This window comes from Papio anubis, chromosome 7 (genome assembly GCF_008728515.1).
Source record: "Papio anubis isolate 15944 chromosome 7, Panubis1.0, whole genome shotgun sequence".
NCBI lineage: Eukaryota > Metazoa > Chordata > Mammalia > Primates > Cercopithecidae > Papio > Papio anubis.
In genome coordinates this window covers 101,136,260-101,158,210 of record NC_044982.1, presented here as the reverse complement: position 1 = coordinate 101,158,210, position 21,951 = coordinate 101,136,260, and the positions used below count along the sequence as shown (strand labels likewise).

Here is a 21,951-nt window from a genome sequence, read left to right as displayed (position 1 = left end):
GAAGCCACATAGTGTTTGTTCAGGGGAGGATATGGGAGAAGGGAAGCAACAGGAGCATTGGCACCTCACTTCTAACCAGAAGACACTTTTCCCTCAGGCCCCTCCAGACCATGCCCTCCCTGAACACCTGTTCTTAGCTACCCAGATCAAAGCCAGACTGTGCAGTTTCATCCAGCACTCACAGCCCCAGCACAGTCGTCCTCTAGGTGGAAAGACAACAGAAGTAATTGTCATAGGACAGTAAAGGGTTTTCTTGAGGTGGTCAATCCAAACAGCTTTCCCCAAAGTCCTCAGGGGCTAGGAGCACAGCACAGTGAGAAAACTCACACCAAACTCCCATCTCACCTCCCTACCCTCCCAGTCCAGCTATCCAGCCTCCTTGATCCCAAATCCCAACCATGGCTACAATCTGAGCACAGCTCTTTACTATTCAAATAAAAATATCTGTGGGTCTACAAAAAGAAGCAAAACCACAAACACACAATTCAGTCCTAAACCCCACATAGGGAGGCCCACGTTTCAGCTGATTTCAGCTAACCAGGACGTCCAGGCTGCTGGCAGTCTTTTCAGCTGGCAGCGAAAAGGGTAGGCCAGAGGCCCCCAGGAGGTGAGTTCCAGTTTGGCAAAGGTCAGTCCATTAGGTAGCTCTGTGCTTGGGGCAAGGTGGAGGGGCCCAGTGGCCTGGGAGGAGTACATCCTCTCCTCCCCAGCAGAGGAGCTCTGTGGGGCCAGGCTGTTGGCTTTCATGTTTCATGTGACAGGGAGGCCCAGAGGTCAGCCCCACTGTGGTCTGTGGCAGCAGCCAGGAAGGCAGTGATTCCCCAGTGCTGAAGCAGAGGGAGCTGGCCCCAGCCTAGATGTTTCCTTCCTTCTCTTCGGTCAGGGCTCAGGCCTCGTTAAGATGCCAAGCCTGCAGCACTGGACCCTCCTCATTAGACATCTCCCAGAGAAGCCTCAGCCCTTCCCCCTACCCCAGCCCACAAAAGTGATTTCTCAGCCCCTGCGTTTTCACAACAGCTCAAAGGCAGATGCATCAATCCTCCCAGGGGCTGGAAACGTGAGGAGAATGCCAAGGGGCCTGGCGCAGGTGCCAAGTAGATCCTCCCCTGCTGGCTCTCACCCACTCCACTGCTTGATTTTCTGAAACACTCACTGCTCCAGCCTCTCACTAGACCTGGCTCCCTTCCCTGGCAGTGGGGTTTACCTGGGACTCCGCAGAGAACCAGGAAGCGGGGTCTAGGATCTAGGGAAGCAGGATGAGAAACTGAGAGGACCAGGGGGCATTTGTTATAACGACCTACAAGCAACCATGTCCCTTGCTATTGCAACCCTAAAGCCTGCTGTGTCTACATTCAAAGATAACATGGGGGACCTATTTCTTAACCTCCTAAGCTTCCCAGGGGCCTGAAAGTGGGAGGTGAGGCCAAGGAATCTTTGCAATGATGGAAAAGACAGGTGGCAGTGTCTTGGCAGGGTCCAGGTTTCAGTTATTTTTTCTTCTGTGGTTCTTTTAGTCCAGAAAGTCCAGTTCTTTAAGTTCTGAGAATAGAAAGACACATCCTTTGAAACTCCAGCAAGAAGCTTACACCCAGGATGCATGTGGTCAGCTCTTGTCATGGTTTTGTGTTGTGGGGTTGTCTGTTCTGTGTTTACCCATAGGTGCCATCATCGATTCCCAAAAGCATCAAGATTACACTTTTTAGAATGGACAAATTAGAACATTGTCCTGAAGTGGAGGAAATGGGGAAGAAGTGGAGGCAAGGGCGCTGCTCCGGCATCATTTCTTTGCTGAGCGCAGCCATGCGGTCCTGGCATGTGCCTGTGGTGAGCTTCTGGGGTAATAGGCACACACAGCAGCGACTGAGCACCACCTTAGCTCCTCCCGTCCCAAAGCTCCCATCCCAAAGATTGTCTCTCTGCTTGGTCCAGGTCTTCTGCTCCGAAAAGCTGTAGCATTAGAAGCATGGGCCACAGCTTAAGTCAAAGGGAATTTTCCTTTGTATTATTAATATTTTAGAGTTTCTGAGTCGTTAAAGTCTTGTGGTTGTCTGTATCAGCAGCTTCTCTGTGTACTAGAGAAGATATCTCTCTGTAGATATAGATTGATAGATAGTTAGATTTATAAATATATATATATATATATATATATGCCAAACTGCCTTACAGGGTTTTTTTTCTTTCTTTTTTTTTCCTTTTTTCAGTGTTGTATGTGTAGCAGGCACTTGAGTTTATATGAAGATGTTTGCTTCAGTCAAGGATGGAAGGAGTTGTGAGGTGGAAGGGAGATGTGAGGCAGGGAGAGAGGAGGCAACAGAGTATGAAGTCATGACCACCAGCCACCACTAGCCGAGAATGTCCAGGTAGATTGGGGTGGCCTTCCCCAAAGCATGGAGGATTTTGTAGATCTCCTTGATGTTCAGCCGCTGCTGTGGTTCCCTCTGCCAGCACCCCAGCATGACATCATACACCTCTTTGGGGCAGACTCGGGGCCGCTCTAAAACACGACCTTGGGTAATGCACTCAATGACCTGAAAGAGTGAGGAGAACAAGGAAGTTACACCCAAAGCCCAGCCTTGGTCCTGTGGCTCAGAATCGGCAAAAAGCAACAACTTCCCTGATTAGTTTCAATGCAGAGCCGAGGCTCTCGCAAGCACAAGCTAAAGGTTAGGCTGCAGACGGCACTGGTATACTTGTCTGTCCGGTGCATGGTGCAGTGAGCAGCACTGGCTGGTGGAGCCCTCTGCTGCCCTTCATACTCCACTTCTTGGGCCAGGCCCGCATTGACCATTGACTCCCCATACTCTCTTCTCTTTTACCTCACTTTTCTTCTCTAGTCCTGAATCTCATCTGGATGACTGAGCTGCATTTATTTTTCACTTGATAATGGACATGGGCTTCTGACCTGTCTCTCCCTCTCTCGTGAGCCTGCCTCACTTTGAAATCCCCCCTGAAGGAGCTCTGCACCCTCTGGCCCCTGCACGCCCGTCTCCTCTTATCTCTCATTCCTGGCAGGTTCCCAGTTGCAGACTCTGTGCACGTCACCACACTTGCCTCTGAGTCATTACATAGGACCATTTTGCAGCAAGACCCATCTTTCTCTGCCGTTTGCACTAAACCATGTTTCCAGTTTCTCTTAAAGTCCTTAACAATAGGACTAACTGCTTGATTCACCACTGCCTTCTGGGTGGCCAGTTCAAGTCCATTAACCTCAGTATCTCAGCATGCCCATCTGTAAGATGGAATCAAATGTCTGCCTTAACCACCCCCAGGAGTATTGTAAGGATGAAATGAGACCACGAAAAGGGACTGTATGGTCCAACATGCTAAAGGAGTGGCCATAAGGAGTAGTAGGAAGAAAACAAGTAATGCGTGGCTGGCCAACCCCAGCAGGCCACTTGAGAACCAAGTGTATAATTTGCAATGCATTTCCAATTCCTCAAAGACACTTCTTTACCGACAATGAATATGTGCATTTTCAAGGCCTCATTGTCTAGTTTTTAGGTTGTTTTTCACTTCTCCCTAACTCTATCACTGCATAACTTTGGTAAAGTCACTGACCCTGAACTTCAATTTCTGCATTTAAAGATTGGTCGTAATGATAAAAATACACAGAATAATCTCTAGCTCAACAGCTGAACAAATATTATTTCTCTTCTCTGCCTCCATTAGTCTGCATGTAATTAGGCAAGAGCACTGTCTTTTTTCTCCTTTGCATGTCCCTATGCTGCTCAACAGTGCCTTGTCTCCAGTATTGTCTCACATCACGCTGACTTTGGGAGGGCTGGTCAAACCATTACTGTGTCAGCATCCGCCTGGTTCTATTCACCCTGGAGTTTGTGATGGCCCCTTGGCTCATTTCTTTACCAGCCTGATAAGTCTCTAGTTGCTCATATTTCCCATTCGTATTAGAGCCCCATTTCCACTCTCCATTACCTTCACCTTCAGGGAAAGAGATTCAGCTCAAACTACAGTAGCAGCTGCTAATGCCAAGATCAAAGGCACCAGGGAGTGTCTCTTCTAATGTTGGACTATCCAGATTTGTTGATTTCCATGGAGAAACTGATGATCAGTGACTATCAGTATGTGGCTGCTATGGTGGGTGGAGTAGGGGAAGTGGCTGAGGGCAGAAAGCCTGCCTTTAAGGCCAATACCTCTGTGAGTCTTAGAAGAAACTGCAAACACCCCATTAGCTACTATGAGCCAGCTCAAGAACAGAGGCTGAGTCTTCTGTTAAGACCAGTAGCAACCTCAGCCCAGAACTTCTGTTACTGGGGCCACCAAACTACACGGAGGCAGTGTTCAGGTGCATGTATGGTGTGTGTGTGTGTGTGTGTGTGTGTGTGTGTGTGTCTGTCTGTGTGTGTTTCTAACCCCTCCTCCCCTGGGAAAACAGTAGCAATTTTTTAAAACACCATAACAAGTGGGTTCTAGTATATATACTTTCATTATTTTAAAAGATTGTTAAAATACTTTGTTCTACTTTGGGAAATGTGGTCAGGCCCCATTGAGCTTGTGAATCATGAGATAGTACACATTTTAAAAAATAACTTCTTTTCAGTCTTTGAAATTCACTTAATTAAGTGGTCAAGACATAGGAGAGCAAAGACGAACATAGCTTCCAAGAAGAAAGACACTCTCTTGAATATTCAAATAAGATTTCAATACTAAAAGGTTCCTGTGTTTACATTTTCCCAGCAAACAGAACCATAAAAAGAATTACAATGTTTCATAGGTTGGCTGGGATGAAAGACTGAGCTAGTTACTGCCTAGGAACTGCACTGAACTCCCTGGGGCAACGCGGCATGGTCCATGCATCACTGAGAATCATCTTGATGGGCTCTGGAGGCAGAGGAGTCCTAGGATCACACCCCAGGCTTTGTCCCTGCCTTGGAGGCTCTTACCTGTGAGACCCTGGCCAGCCCATTTCAGTACCTCAAGCAGACCCCCATCCTTTAACCTGAATCTCAACAGGTGTTTTTGCAAAAATTACTGAATTCATAGAGCTAACGTGCTTAGAAAAGTGCCTGTCACTAAATGTCAGCTACTATTAATTTATGTTTACTAGCATTTTGTATTATTGCCAGTTACAATTATAAAAAATATAATGTGTATTTATTACTATGTTTAATAGTAAACATATTAATAAACATAGTAAAAAACATAGTAATAAAATAAACCTGGTTTATTTTATTCCTAGATGTTCACACATGGCTCTATCAGTTATAAAACTGGCCTTCCCAAATTGACCATCTGGTACATCCCTGGGCTTGGCATACCTAAAACCTTTGTGCACCCATATTATGTGGGCATACTAAGTAGTGGGTGTTTCCACAAGATGGCACAATTGAAAAACTCATAGCTGTTCTATGTTTTCATTTTTTGTCGTAGTGAAACATTTGTGATTTTTCAGGGTAGCAGATTTAAGAGAGCCATGACTTGAGTCTCAATTTAGACATCTGATTTCATGCTCTTTTGACAATTATACCACATTTCCTACAGTTTCATTTTTTTTTTTTCCTACTAAGAAGCTCTCTGCTCCCACTAATGCCTACATTCCCTCTGCTGGCTCTAAATCCCACCTAATGTCTTGTTCAGTAGGTGCAAGTCCTGACCTGAGATAGCTCTTATCAACCCTCCTGCAATCAAGATTCCTATGCACCCCCTTTTTACCTCTGTGTTTGAGAGCTGGAACCATGGCTGCTTTCCATAGGTGAAGATCTCCCAGAGGATCACCCCGAAGCTCCACACATCGCTCTCTGTAGTGAACTTCCGGTACATGATGCTTTCAGGGGGCATCCAGCGAATGGGGAGCATGGTATGTCCTCCCACCTAAAAGGGGTTGAGATAGAGGCACACAGAGTGACCAGATGGCCAGAATGAGTGTCATCTGTAGCACTCTTCACACATAGACACACTTTTAATGCATCCTATTCTAAGATAGCCACAGCTTTATGCAACTTCTATCAGAGGTGTGTGAAGATGCTGACTTTGGAGACCTATGATAAAGGAGACAACTAGACTAGCAACTAGAGATAACACCTGAGGGAAGGTAGGTTCCTTGGCACTCAGCATGAAGAAAGATCACAAAGTGATCTGAAATGAGAGAGAAGATTTCAGAATCCAGCACTACAGAAAAACCTAACCTTAAGAGCAAGTCCAGCAAGAAGTCAGCAGAATGACTATGCCAGTCACCAAGGATCAGTATCTGCAAACATCAGGTTAGATTCTTTGCTGCAGTGGCACAGTATATTCTGTGTGCATCTGACTTGAGAACTTTAGCTTCTAATTGACAATCTTGAATCTCTCACCACAATTTAGAACTCGGTGTTCCAAGGGAAGGAAACAGAGACATTCCAAAAGCATGGAAGACCATGTGCTAATAAGATAGGAGGTGGACAGAAAGAGAATTCACCACAGTTCTTAGTAAGATCTCGAAGGACAGTAAGGAGAGTCTTTAAAAACAGCCTAAGGAGGATATCAACCACCTATGAATCTGCCAAACTGAAAGCCAAGGGGAAAAAGAAGTGACTGACAAGGACAAACACCCAGGGTACCCTTCCCTGAGAAAAACATTAGGGAACTCCTCACTGCCCAGCAGGTTAGAGAAGTTAGCATAAGTGGGAGAAAATTCACAGCATGTGTGAAAACTCAGAAACTAATTGCATCATTAGTAAATAGATTTTTGGGAATTGAAACTTTTGCCTAATACATGGAATTCGTTGTTAAAAAAACTACTTAATATTGACAAAAGAGTTGTCTACATATGTCCTGATGAATTACTACTTAAAGTTCTTGTTTCCTTCTTCTTCTTTTTTTTTTTTTTTTTTTTTTGTTGAGAGTTTTGCTCTGTCGCAGCTGGAGTGCAGTGGCATGATCTTGGCTCGCCGCTTGCCTCCACGTGTTCACGCCATTCTCCTGCCTCAGTCTCCCTAGTAGCTAGGTCTACAGGCATCTGCCACCATGCCCAGCTAATTTTTTTTGTATTTTTAGTAGAGACGGGGTTTCACTATGTTAGCCAGGATGGTCTCGATCTCCTGACCTCGTGATCCAACTGCCTCAGCCTCCCAAAGAGTTGGGATTACAGGCGTGAGCCACTGCGCCTGGCCTAAAATTCTTATTTCTATGGTGGGTCAGTTAGAGAAATAATAATAATGAATAATTAAAAACGAATAACTTGGGAGATGGGCAATCTTGTTTCCAAAAAGGGAAATCATGTTTGCCTTAACCACTTGAAGAATTTTAGGAGATAAATGATAATACAAGTTTGCAGAACAGTTCTTTTCTTTCCATTTTTCTTTTCTTTTCTTTTCTTTTTTTGTTTTTGTTTTTGTTTTTGTTTTTGTTTTGAGATGGAGTTTCACTCCTGTTGCCCAGGCTGGAGTGCAATGGCACGATCTCCGCTCACTGCAACCTCCGCTTCCTGGGTTCAAGCGATTCCCCTGCCTTAGCCTCCTGAGTAGCTGGGATTGTAGGCATGAAACACCATGCCTGGCTAATTTTTGTATTTTTAGTAGAGACAGGGTTTCAGCACGTTGGTCAGGCTGGTCTCGAACTCCTGACCACAAGTTATATACCCACCTTGGCTTCCCAAAGTGCTGGGATTACAGGCGTGAGCCACTGTGCCTAGCCAGAAAAGTTATTTTCAACCTGGGACTTTCTAATCAGGGTAGCTTTGTATCCAGTGTAAAGACAACTGAAGATACTTCTTTCAGACAAGCAAAGACTCAGAAAGTTTACCACTTACACCCTTTCAGAAAATAAAGGAGCCAAGTTAATTGAATACATATTCTAGAAAAACAGAAAAAATAACCCAAGCTATACAATGATTGGAACATAACAAAAATTGCAGAGCATATAAGCCACAAAAATGTAATTTAAATCTGAATAAAGGTTGTTAATTTGGTAGTAAAAGTAATACAATTACTAATAAAGGCTTCCTGTAAAATAGACACATAAAGTAAATAATAATACTAATAATGCCATTAGTACTACCACTGATACGACTAACATACTTATCTGGAATGAAACTTTCCAATAATTTCTATCATAAATGCATAGAAGTGTAGATATAGAAATAATTAAAAGCCTGATAAAGGCTGTGTGTTATAGAGAGGAAAAAAGAAGCTTACAGTGATTAATTGTTGAGATTAACATTTTAAATTTAAATATGCTTACTAAAATTTTAAAGCAGCTTCTAGAATAGAAATAGTACATATAGCTTTCAAACCATTTTTTTAATAAAGCCAAAATCTTTAACTAATACCAAAAAGACTACAGAAAGGGGGAGTAGGATAATGATGACTAAAAAGCACAAAATGAAAATGAAGCTTAGAAAACACCACTAGAGACAACAAGTACAAATGAGTTATACTACCTCTTAAATGAGAGAGAAATTTAGGTTAAAAAAATCAAGTTGCATGTTATTTAAAATAGACATGTCTAAAACAAAATAGCAGAAAACATTTAAAATGGAAGAGTGCTAAAAATACAACCATACATAAAAGAAAAATATAATTGCTACATATATGCATATATGTGCATATACATGTGTATATATATATATGCATATACAGATATATATAGCCAATTACATTTCTTTTATTGTGATTTACACATTGTCTGTTGTTTCATATATATGTGAAAAAAAGGATTCAAAATGTCAAAAATTAAAGTGAGGCTAAATAATTTATATTAAATTTATATCATACTTAATATTATATTTAAAGCTGGTAAAATTCACCATTATGATGATGAAGTTTATGCTCCAATTAACATAGCAACACTATATAATAATTTATAAAAATATATAGAAATAATACATATGTGTGTGTATATATATAAAGAGTAAAAACAAATTGTAAATAAAAGAAAACTGACAAAGTTATCATTATAATAGAAAAGTAAAATGCTTCACAAATTGAAAGATCAAGAAGACAACATAAATGAAGATACACTTTAAAAATACAAATAATGAATTTCAATAAGTAGATATGAGTGTTGTGATTGCATCTTTTAGTTTCCTTAAAAAATTGCACATTATTTTCAATTACCTAAAAAACATTTATAAAAACCAATCACATATTAAATCTCAAAGGAAATCTGGAATTGCAAGATAAAAAACAAATATGAAGTAAAAATAAGAAACATTTTCTGTATCAAATATAATAAAATAGAAGTTAACAAGAAAAAAATAATTTTTTAAAAGTTGTCTTTGGTCAATTAAATTATTTGGTAAAGAAAAAATTGAAAATAAAATGTAAAAGTATTTATTGTAACAGTAACTAATGTCCCATTTCTTGAAATCTATGAAATACAACTAAAGTAATTTTTGAAAAAAAATTACATCATTTAAGCATTCATTTTTAAAATAGTGAAAATGTAATTAAATCAAATAAGGATTCAGCAAAAAAAAAAAAAAAAAGGCAGTAAAGAGTCACGAAACAAATGCAAGGAAAGTAAGAAGAAATAAACAATAAAATAAAATAAATACTGATTAGTCTGTGTAAAACAAACAAAGCAAAGCAACCAGCCAAAAGGAAAATAAAAATCAGAATTGATCTACACAATCAATTGTTAGTTCTCTCAAAAGTTACATAAGCTATTGACAAGATTAATAAGGGATGTAGAGGAGACAAATGTAAAATGTTAAGAATATTATAGCCATAAATTTGAAAGTGTGCATGCATTAATTGGTTTACTAAAAAATATTAATTTTTTAAAAGTTAAGATAAATAGAAAAGTTGAATACAAAAACCACAATTGTAGTTAAAAAAAAATCTATACATTAAAAATGTAGAAGGTTCAGATGGTTTTCTGGGTGAGTTCTATTAAAGTTTTCTGTCTTATTTATACTTTTTCATAGCAAAAGAAGACAGAAACTTTCCTAAACCATTCTATGTGGTTTAAACATCCCTGAAGACAAAATCAGTCAAATTTAACATACAGCTTTACATATATATTTACATAATAAATATCAACACACATAGTTATCTATATGTGTGTAAAACTATCTGTTATGAATATATTCTCCAAATATGAATAAAATATTACATCAAATCAGCAATATATTACAAGAATTCCATATTACAGCTCAATAAGGTTTACCCTAGAAATGTAAGAATGTCTCAACCTTAGGAAACCTACTGTTAAATTTACCAAATTAAAAGATAAAAGAAGAAAAACCATCTTTTCAAAAATGCCAAAAATTCCCAACATCTTTTTCTAATTAAAAGTCTAATTCTCAGAAGGTAACTTCCTTTGTTGAATATGCTAAATATCATATTTACTGACAAAACTTTAGGAAAATATAAGGTATCTTCTATCACGAATTTTATGTGACATTTTTCAAGAGGTCCCAACCAATGCAATAAAGCAAGAATTTTTTAAATGGGATAGAAATATTGAAAAAAATGTCAAACTGCTGTTGTCTGAATATGATATGACTATTCAAGACAATGAACTAAAAAGCAGTTAGAACCATTATCTGAAGAGAAACACACAAAAATCAAACTATTCTCACATGCCAGTGGCAATGACTTCAAAATACGATGGACAATAAGATTGTTTGTACAATAACAACAAAAGTGTTTAAAGCACCTTGGCATAAACCTCAGCAGAAAATGCCCAAGGTTATTTAAATAAAAGCATTGAAAAACATAAAAGAAGATCTGAATAAATGAGAAGTTGTATCATTTCCTTGAATAGGAAGACTCAATGTTATACATCTTTCATTTCTCCTTTAGATTAATCTGAAAATTTAACACAATATATATGAAAACCGAAATGAAATGGTATATGGAAACTGACAAGATGAATCAAAACTTCATCTAAAGTAGTAATTATTTGATAAAAACTAAGATATACTTGAAATACAACAACAAGGGAGAGTTACTCTATCAGATAGCAAAGCATTTTATCAAACTATGTAATGAACACATTGCATTTTGGCATAGGATAGACAAATTTATTAATGGAACAAACTAGAGAGTCCAGAGGCAGACCCATGTATAAATATTCGAATTTAATATATGAAACAATGGGTTAGTAATTAAAGTATTGGGACAATGAACTATTCATTTAAAAAAATACACTTAGATACCTACCTCACACCATATACAAAAATCATTTCCAGATGGATTAAAGAGCTAAACATAAAAAACAAAACAATAATAATATTAGAAGAAAACTTAGAAAAGTATTCTATACCCTCAGAAAAGGAAGGCCTTCCTAAATAAGACACATGTTCAAGAAGCCATCAAGAATAAGATTTAGAGATACAACTTACAAAAATTAAATGCTTTTGCATGGCAAAAGACAACATAAGCATAGCTAAAAGACAAATGACCAAAAAAGTACAATACATGTAACAGACAAAGAATTAAAATCCATATAATACAAAGTGCTCCTTCAAATTAGTTAGGAAAAGCAACCCAACAGAAAAATGAATACAGGATAAGAACAGATGATCCACAAAAGGACTAGAAATGGCCACAAACATGTGAAAAGATGTCAATTAAAACAACAGAAACATACATTTCTGAATGTCAATTGGGAAAGATTGAAAAAAATTGATGCTATCTTGTGTTTGAGAGGGGTGAGGAAAGAGTTATTCTCAAACGCCACTGGTGAGAAATGTTTCTGCTTTTTCTGAGGTCAGCTTGGTAGAATCTGTCGACATTAAAGGTGCAAGTGACTTTGAACCCAGGAATCTCACCTCTAGGAGTCTTAGAAAGATATTCACTCATGTAAGCAAAAATGTTTAGTTTAAGGTGTTTATTTCATTCATTCTAAAGGCAAAAATGTGTTCACTGTTCAAGTTATACACATCAGTTAAAAAGAATATAGTAGAGCTATGTGTACTGATATGTAAATATATCTAAGATATATTAAGTGACAACACAAGGCATTGAAAAATATATTTTAGTATTCTTATTCATGTAAAAATGTATATGTGGATACAGATGCAAATATATAGTGACACCATGTAACCTTGAAAATGCATAGAAAAATGTCCAGAAAACCAACAAACCAGTGGCTTCCTCTATAGTGTATGAGTAGTGACCAAAGAGAAAAACCCATTTTTTGCTATATCTATATATATACACACACACACACACACACATAAACACACACACACACATATATATATATATATATTCCTATGCTGTTTGAAATTTTGTGATAATCGTGTATCACATTTGAAAATTTAAAAACAGTAAAAAAATAGTGTGAATATAAGGAAACCAGGTTTCCTTATATTTAAGTTCTATTTACTATATTAAAAAATTAATATTTTTTAAAGAAAAATTATGTTTGTGATAGAATATTGTAGACTGGTTTATCGCACTTGGTTTGTTGATTTAAAAAAATAGAAGTCAGGAATATAGGAACATTTCTCTTGGTGAAAAATTTTCAATAATGGAGTCTTACAAATTGATGCTGGTGTGTGTCTCATTTCATAATTTTAAACACAATCCAGAAGAGGTATTCCAGATTGAAAGCTCCAGTTTTACAGACAGAAATTCAAGTGTCCTGGGTGTAAACTGTGATGCGCTTAAGTATTCGAGCAAAAAAAAATGTCAGAAGGATATTAATTGGTCACAGAGGCTCCCCTGAGAAGAATCTTCAAAATTCTCACCAAGCAGCACAGCCAATGTGGATGAAGTTTATACACCATTCTTCCAGGAGGGACTAGTAATAAAATATTTCAAGAAGCCTGTGATACAACAAAGAGCATGACATTGGAAGTCAGAAGCGCTGGGTTCTAAATGTCACTTTTGACAAGCACTTAACACCCTTTGCACTTCAGTTTCCTTATCTTCAAAATAAGAGTGAAGCAACAATCTGCCTAAAATGAGATTATGTATGTAAAAACCCATTGAGCATCGTTAAGTGCAAAAGTGTATACACAAAGTACAGTAACTGTTCATTGTGTGTGTCTTTACATGCTACTGTGCAGCATAACAAACCAAATTTCCTCAAATTTCCTTGTTTCCCATAAAAATCCAGGCTGATTTTCCTCCAAGCTGACCAATATCATTCTTTGGAGAGACCCTGTTTGGGAAAGGTAGTGGTCAACGCCTTCCCTGGTAGAAAATTATTGACAAATATATCCCATGGTAAAACTTAGCCAGACATAAACTAACCAGAAACAGTAATATGAGCAATAAGAGTAGTGCTAATTAATTAATAATGAGTGCTGGCCACTGCATGTTACATACATCCCTTATTTAAGCTCTCTCCATTCCTGTGTGACAGAAGCTTCTATCACCCCCATATCACAGATGAAAATAAGGTACCTTGCCCAAGCACTGCATAAGAAATATTAGCTACTGACCCAAGCTCTCAATGAGATAATTAAGTATTTTAAGACTGAACCCTGAAAAAAGAGATGTAAGTAATAATGCACAGGAAATATTCCAAGGAATGATTCTAGAAATAAAAATAAGTACTTGGAGGGAAACAAATCTTTGGATTGCACTGGGGAAGCGCCCATGGCTACCTTGGTACCTTCCACCAATCATTGCCTTTCCCTGCCCTATCACACACGCTCACAGAGAGGATGGGAGTTTGAAAAATCTTGGAGGCTGAAAGTGCTCATGGGGAATGAGCATTAATTAAAGAATGCAATCCTGGTTGCATTATTAAGACTGTTTCTCAGAAAAATGATCACTCCCGGTATACTAGAGATCAAGCTGGAGCAGAACGAGAATGTCACTATCTCCATAAAATTTCTTTTATACCCGGAGACCAGATGGGTTCTGAATGATTCTGGATTTTGTGTAGAGAGACCAGAGGTGCCTGATCAACTCAGGCTTTAGGATATCCATGTCAAGGTCAACTACAAACCAAGAACTTACAGGAGAGGGTCAAGTGCCTATTCCAAAATCTGGCCAGGCCAAGGAAGTTCAGTCTCTGAACTCTGAACCTTCCCTATAAGCAGCTTCCTGGTGATTCCCATAGTCCCTCGGCAGGGGGTGCCCTTGACCCCTTTCCCACCAATATTTTGTTAAATGCTTTTACTAATTTGCTTCACACCTTAGCAGGGCTGCCAGATTAAATACAGGATGCCCAGTTAAATTTGACTTTCAGTTAAACATTTTAAAAAATTATAATTATGTCCCAGATATTGCATGGAACATACTTGTACTAAAAATATGGGTGTTTTTTTTTCTCTAAAATTCAAATTTAACAAGGTGTCCTGTATTTTTATTTGCAGTCTGGCAACTCTGGATTTCAGACCTGGTGAGGAAGTTGACATTATGGTCCAGAATATCTTCCTTTTATCTTCTAGGCTTTCTGCACGTGTTCAGGCTCTGTCTCACTCCCTTTGCCTCTGCCTCATCCTAAAGAAGACTGCTGAGTTAGGGATACAATGCACAGAAAAACTTTCTTCTCTCTCCTCCTGCGCTCTTCTCAGCCTTCTCTCCTTGTTTCTCCTTAGCATCCTCCAGTGGGGTGAATGTGGCAGAGAGGGGACATGGCAGCCAGGATTTTCCCCTATAAACACAGCCCTGCTACCTTCTAGCTGCAGATCCCTGGGCAAGTCATTTTTCCTACTCAAGCCTGTTTTCTGGTGTGAAAATGGAAGGGATAACTATAATCACCTCCCAGGGCTGTTTGCCTGATCATAAGCACCTGGCATGCTTGTTAAAAATATACATTCCTAGGCTTTACCGCAAACCCAATGAATTAGACCAGAGGTCAACAAATTATAGCTTGTCACTTGTTATTGGAAACAGAGTTTTACTGGCATAAAACCATGCTCATTAGTTCATTAGTTCCCTTTTTTTTTTTTTTTTTTTTGAGACAGAGTCTCACTCTTGTCGCCCAGGCTGGAGTGCAGTGGCAGGATCTCAGCTCGCTGCAACCTCCACCTCCCGGTTTCAAGCAATTCTCCTCCCTCTGCCTCCTGAGTTTCTGATTACAGGCACATGGCATCATGCCTGACTCATTAGTTTCCATATTGTCTGTGATTGCTTCCATAATACATGGGCTGAGTTGAATAGTTACAGAAGAGATCACCTTAAAGTTGCAACAGGGGCCACCTGCAAAGCCTAAAATATTTACTATGTGATCTTTTACAGAGTTGGGTGGCCTCTGACTTAGATTCAAAGGGTAGGAGAACCAGAAACATATGGTTTTGTTGTAGCATTATCAAAATACTAATAACACCTTAACACCAAATACCATTCAGTGTCAAAATTTCCCAAATGTTTTCAAGTGATTTCTGAAAGTTGGATCCAGAAAAGATCCACACATCACATCTAGTAATGTCTCCTAGGGTCTCTTAATCTATAGGATTCCCCTACTTTCTGCCCCAACTTTCCATTGATTGATTGATTGATTGATTGATTGTTGAAGATCCCAGGTCACTTGTCCCACAAAATTCTCACAGTCTGTTTATTTCACTGTATCCCCATGGGTCATTTCACTTGTTCCTCTACTTACTGCATTTCCTATAATCAGGAACACTTGATGATACCTGACTAGGTATCCAGAGCCCGGATTAGTTCTGGGTTCATAAATGGTGCTGTTTGCTTCTTTCTGTAACACAACACGAGACAAACTTCTTTGTGCTGTTAAGACTGATCACTGGATTCAATCTGATCATTATAAAGTTCGCTTTCACCTAGCAATTTTAGCAGCCACTGATGATCATTGCCCAGATCCATTATTTCATTAGTGGCTGCAAAAGGGTGCCATTATAATTATGGTATTCCTTCTGCATATATTAGCTGGAAATCTTTTAAAAATAAAAAGTTCCTTTCATCAGCTATTTGGCTACACTGGAAACAGTTTATACAGGACAGGTAAGATAAATTCGTTTTCTTTATTACTAGTTATTAGAATAACGAATTCATCCCATAGTATCCTCCAGAGGTGACCAATGAGAGGATTGTTTTGGTTTGTTTTGGTTTTGAAAAGCATTACCAATGCTTGTTCTTTAAACGTGCACACACACACACACACACACACACACACTTGAAGTGTTTCATTCTATCATAGTTAGCAGTTATTATTTCTGAAGCTTGGTGTTTCATCTTTGGGAAGTGAAAGCCTGTGCCTGTGTCTTCTCACATAACGCCAATAAACAGTCTTCATAGCATCCCTGCTTTCTGACTTAAAATAATACTCTAGGCTCATCTTTTACATTTTCTACTCCAGCCTTTGAATCAGTCATATCTCCAGGGATTCCTGGATGGTTTTGGAGGGCAATGGAATTTAAAGACCACAACATGGATCATTGGAGTGCTCATCTCTACTGGGGTGGTTATTATTTTAGGTCTTTGTTGTAAAAATAGCTAGGAAAAAAATTCTTAAGAGAAAAAAACATCATGACTTCGTATTGGTTTTTTTCAAATCAAATTTAGAATTACAGAGCTTTTACTTCTTTACTTTTATATTTGTGTTTCTTCTCATGCAGAAAATCTTGATCCCTATTAACACTCATAATATTACCTGCTTTATCCTAATTTGTATAAATAACATACAGTATATCAGAGAGAGTTTCAAAATAACAGTTCAATATTATTACTAATAATATGATTACTGAAAACAACCTTCAACCTACAATCTTTGCAGCTCTTTCTGTCCTTAGAATTTACCTACTAAGGGCACATAGAAAACATAGCCATGTTTTAAAGTCATTTGTAGTAACTCCTTTCTGTGTGGTGAAGCCACCACTGTAATATACAATTAGGCTTATTTGTTTCATTTTTGCCTTTAATTTTTAGGACTTGCTTTGTTTTTTATTTTCCATTTGATTTAATGGTGCTTTCTAATGATGTAAAAACTGAGACATTGTTTCAAAGTCAAAACCACAAAACAAGGTACATTCAAGCAAAATTTTGTCCCACCTCTGCTGATTTTCCTCATCCTATTCTCTTCCTCCTACAGATAATCATTTTAGTTTGGTTTTAGTTTATCTTTCTATCGTTTCTTACATAAGCAAATATGGATTTACAGTCACTTCTTCACTCTCTTAGATAAAATTTTTTACATAAGCAAATATGGATTTACATTCACTTCTTCACTCTCTTAGATAAAATGTAACATACCATATCTGTTCTATACTTGACTTTTTTCACTGAAGTTCACTCATTCTTTTTACAGCTGTAGAGGATTCCACTGTACTATTCCAAGATGCCACAGTTTCTCCCATCAACCTCCTATTAATAGGCCCTTTGATTGTTTCCGGTCTTTTGTTATTGTCCATGAGGAAGCGCACTTTTTACTAGACCTCACGTTATCCATACACACCCTGAAGGGCAAGAGCCACTGTCCCATGGGATGAGGTCTAGAATTTCCATGCCATGTAATAGGCAGAGATACAGTACAGTGTCCACACAAGTGGTTTCAAACCAGAATATGCAGAACATGAAGTCTTTCCAGCATGTACTCAGGCAAGGATAGTTTTGAGGGATTTTGCAGATGCACAGCTCTCACATGGATTTTTTTCTAAAATTAAATGCAGAGCCCCTGTGATCCATCAATCTCTTATCCAGTTGCCCCCACCCCCAACACACACACACACACACACACACACACACACACACACACACACACCACTCTCCAAAAGGAAGAACAAACTTCTCACCCACTCTAAATCTCAGGAGTGAAACGCTACAGAGTACAATGGAAGGAACTGTATAAAATACTGGTACAGGTGTTGAAAATGAATCTCTAATGACTGGGGAAAAATCCATTTGTAAGTTGGGTAGTTTTCGATTATTTTCAAACAACTGGAAAGGGACAAATCTAAAAGAATTATCAGCTGGGAGAAGATTAAAAATAATTTTTGATAAGAGACCAATATGTGATTTTAGGAATATAACTAAATAATAGTTCAAAGAATTGAGTCACATTTCAATAACAAAATTTCTTTCTTTTCCATCAATTTTCTTTCTTAGTTTAAAACAACATCCATTAATGAATACATGAACTAATTAAAAATATGAGATGTATTTCCATTGATATTTTACTTATCTTTTATAGTCATCAAAAATTGATATGTATATTATTTTGTCAACTGTCTCTTTTTGTACATCACTAATAATTGTAACTTAATCAGTTTCCAATTTCTGTGTATTACTAATAATCATAATGATAACTCAAACCAAAAACACTTAACATCTAGAAATGTATGATCATTGGCCATTAAAAACTAAACTCAAATCTTCATACATATTTTTGTCACAGTAAACTATGCTAGAGTGGCCAATAAAAGGATTTTATGCATAAAAATATATAAAGATAAAATTCAGTGGGGTAACTGCAATGAAAATATAAATTCAAGGAACAGGAGCCATTTAAAATTGACTGTTTAAGAACTTGTTCATGTGTTTAATAGATGATATACCAAATTGCTCTGGTACTTAAAGTTCATCAGATGTGTTAAAGGAATGATGTATTTTTAATGTCAATATTGACAATATTCTGGAAATGACATTGAATGCAACTATTTAAAATTACTTTGAAGATTTTTGATGGCAACTTAAGATGTGCAAGGGACATAATTTTTTTCAACATTCTTATAGGAGCATAAACATTTCAAGACCACAGGTACAGAGACTGAGCATCCAGTGATGCAAAGTTCAGAGTCCTCCTCTTGCCTTTCCCCAAGACTGTATCCTACCCCTCCTCAGGCCATCAGCTCTATATACTGAGAAAATGGGACAGGAGGGGAGCAAGAGCAGCAGTTTCACCTCCAGCCCTGGGATGCCTCGTGGAAACTCCCAAGCCCCATCTCTTTCATTCATGTCCTTAGGGCTCACACTTTGTCCCACTCCTCAAGGCCAGGAATAAGTGGTACAGAAGGTGTTCAAAGTCTAGTGGCTTCAAATTCTCAGACTCCAGGTACTACTTGGGGCAGAATGCCCTGCATGGCAGTGTTCCACTCTGGGGAATCTCCTACCTCCCAACTCACCCAACCACAACTGTCCCTTGTCTTCTAAGCCAGCCTTTCCTGAAAAGAGAATTGTCTTGCTCATTTCCATTGAGTGAATGCAACTTTTCTTCAGTTAGAGGGAACCCACCGCTTTGGGTTAAATAGAAACTCAGCTAAGTTCTACAAGGTTCTCAGGCTTCCGTGTCTAATTACAGAAGGAGCCAGCTGGTGGATTCCAAAAAACACAGAGAAGCCTGTTTCTCACCAAGAGATTCAAAACACTCACACAACTCTGATGAGGTATACAGGACACGAAGTAACCCATATTCCAGATAAAGAAACCAAGACCCAGCAAAGATGAGCAAGTGTGGATTCACAGGGCATAATATTTCTGGAACCAATGGAGGGATTCAAGCTTCCTCTGTATTCCCTAATCTGCATGGGGTGAGTCAGAAATGTTTGAAGTACATGAGAAAGAAACTCATCTACTTTGGAGGAGACAACTCTGAAGAGTGGTAAAACCTTGGCAACATATGTTAATGATAAATGGTCTATCAAGAGATTGTCATAAAGGGTGTCATTTATGGTAAGTGCCATTGTTTTTTATTTATTAAAATTTAATCTTTCTTGATTGCATGTCCGTTCACATAGAAAAGTGGTTATGTGCATTAAGAAAACATGAAAAGCTAAATCTATGCCTTCGTCATTCCCTGGGAAATCTGGTTTCCCATATGCCCCAGTGGTCTTGGCCTGTTCCACCTTGCTTGGCTGTCTGAGGATGGCATCAGCTACGGCTGGCAGTCACCCTGAACATGACCCCACTAGCAGTCCCAGCAGCCACCATAACAGTTTTTAAAATCATCAGCACTCTTGTTCCAGAGAGTTTGGGAATTTCACATGCATGGCTGCATATAATGGGTTAGCTACATGTAATATACATACACACATCCATACACTGTGGGGAGGTGGTTTAGATGGACATGTGTGCTTGACAATGCATGTGCATCGTGTGTACAGTCATAGATACAGACCTGGGCCTGTCGGTCCTGCCCTGATCATTCCCTGATCGTATGGGGTTAGTGAAACTTCCCTTGGATATTTCCAGAAATAAATGGCCTACATGGAGGAGGAAAGGCCCAAAGTCTTCCTCTAATGTGTCCTGTCTCCAAGCAGCGAAGAGAATGATTTTGTTCTAAACTAGTTAATCAAAATGATATAGCTCTCCTTTCTGGGATGAACCCTTCTCACTGCCCCGCTTCTCCAACTGTTGGTCTCTCTTAATAGTTCCTTCTCCACATATGCGAGAGGCTACCAGAGCCTTAGAAATAGGAGCCTGCCCTTCAGAAACCATCCCTTAGTTCCTTTTCTCCTCCTCCCCCTGCTCTACTCTCTCCTCACTGTCTAACTATGAGACTATTCTGAGTTGTGGATACTGATCGCTGTATTGTGAACCAGTTCTTTGGCTCTCTTCTCAGCCACCTGATCATTTATTAGGCCTATCTCTTTGGTGGTTCAGCCTACTTTCTCTCCAGATGTCATCTGGATTCCTGGTGTATCTTCAGGGGAGTCGGGGGCAGCCCTACCCTGTAACTGTACCTTGTCCAGCTCCTCAAATCCAAGTTTCTCAGAATCCAGGGCTTGAAACGAGAGATTCAACACTAAAGCTGTAGCTAATAAACACACAGGGCTGGAAGTTACCCAGCCTACTTGCAGACATAGAAATCTTGGCCAGAAAAGCAATGACTTGTCCAAGTCACTAAGAATAGTAAATGAAACAGAACTGAAGTCCCACAGAGCCTTGTTATTGTTTTTAATGTAAATGTATTACTGGACTATAGCATGCATACACAAAGGCAAACAAATCAGAAATAGACAAATTGAGTATCATGAGGTTTACATTTTGGTTCTGAGGACGAAGCTCTGAATTTTTTATCTTGCCCAAATTCCTATCTAAGGATTCTGGGGAGTATGCCCTACAAACCATAAATTCTCATCAGATGGGTTTTATTTAACCCTGTATATCATGACTTATTTTCCAATATGACTTTGGCATAACAAGGGAAAAACTCAAAATGTTTTACCCCAAAATATGTTTCCTTGCCATACCTTGAAATTGCCCTGCAAAGTCCCTTGTGGGAAAAATCCACATTACATGGAGAATCTCCTTCCCCCTTTGTTTTCCTTCCTTTCTTTCCAGATCTGGGAGATAATCAACTAAGAGCCAGGCACCCCGTTAGGTCTGATAAGAAACATTTTACAACCTGTTCTCTCTCTGAAGTCTGCTTTCTGGGAGATTCCTCTGCACAATACAACTTGGTCTCCACAATCTTTTATCTTAACCTGAACATTCCTTTCCATTGATCCAGATCTTCAGATAAATTCAACCAATTGTCAACCAGAAAATGTTTAAATTTACCTATAGTCTGGAACCCACCCCCTTCTCCCCACTTTGACTTGTCCCACCTTTCTGAACCAAACAAATATATTTCCAAAGTGTATTTGATTGATATCTCATGCCTCCCTAAAAATATATAAAACCAAACTATACCCCGACCACATTGGGCACATGTTCTCAGGACCTCCTGAGGGCTGAGTCACTGGCCAAGGCCTTGGTCACTCATATTTGACTCAGAATAAATCTCAAAATATTTTACAGGCCAGGTGCAGTGGCTCATGCCTGTAATCCCAGCACTTTGGGAGAGCGAGGCAGGCGGATCACAAGGTCAAGACATTGAGATCATCCCGGTCAACGTGGTGAAACCCCGTCTCTACTAAAAATACAAAAATTAGCTGGGCATGGTGGTGCACACCTGTAGTCCCAACTACTCAGGAGGCTGAGGCAGGAGAATTGGTTGAACCTGAGAGGCAGAGGTTGCAGTGAGCCGAGATCGCACCATTGCACTCCAGCCTGGTGACAGAGTGAGACTCCGTCTCCAAATAAAAAGGAAAAAATTATACATTTTACAGAGTTTGACTCTATTCGTCAACAGTTCTATGGTTTTCCTTCTTTCTACCCTGATATATATAGACTTTGAGTCACCTGGTAGAACTCTGTGTTCTCC

At 38.9% G+C, this 21,951-nt stretch overlaps 1 protein-coding gene across 6 annotated transcripts in view; it reads right to left on the bottom strand.

Annotated features, from left to right (window-relative positions):
* Positions 1-413: 413 nt before the first annotated feature.
* NTRK3 (neurotrophic receptor tyrosine kinase 3) overlaps positions 414-21,951 on the bottom strand; it is a 385,036-nt gene continuing 363,498 nt past the window's right edge. For 5 of the 6 annotated variants that reach the window (XM_017960896.2, XM_017960898.2, XM_017960897.2 and 2 more), the window contains 2 exons: positions 5,671-5,829; positions 414-2,528 (listed from right to left, as the gene is read on the bottom strand). In XM_017960896.2, the coding sequence (XP_017816385.2) occupies positions 2,343-2,528; positions 5,671-5,829 (345 nt within the window). In that variant the 3' untranslated portion in view covers positions 414-2,342. Of the gene's footprint in view, positions 2,529-5,670; positions 5,830-11,102; positions 11,145-21,951 lie in introns of all 6 variants that reach the window. The other variant, XM_017960901.2, reaches the window with a different exon arrangement.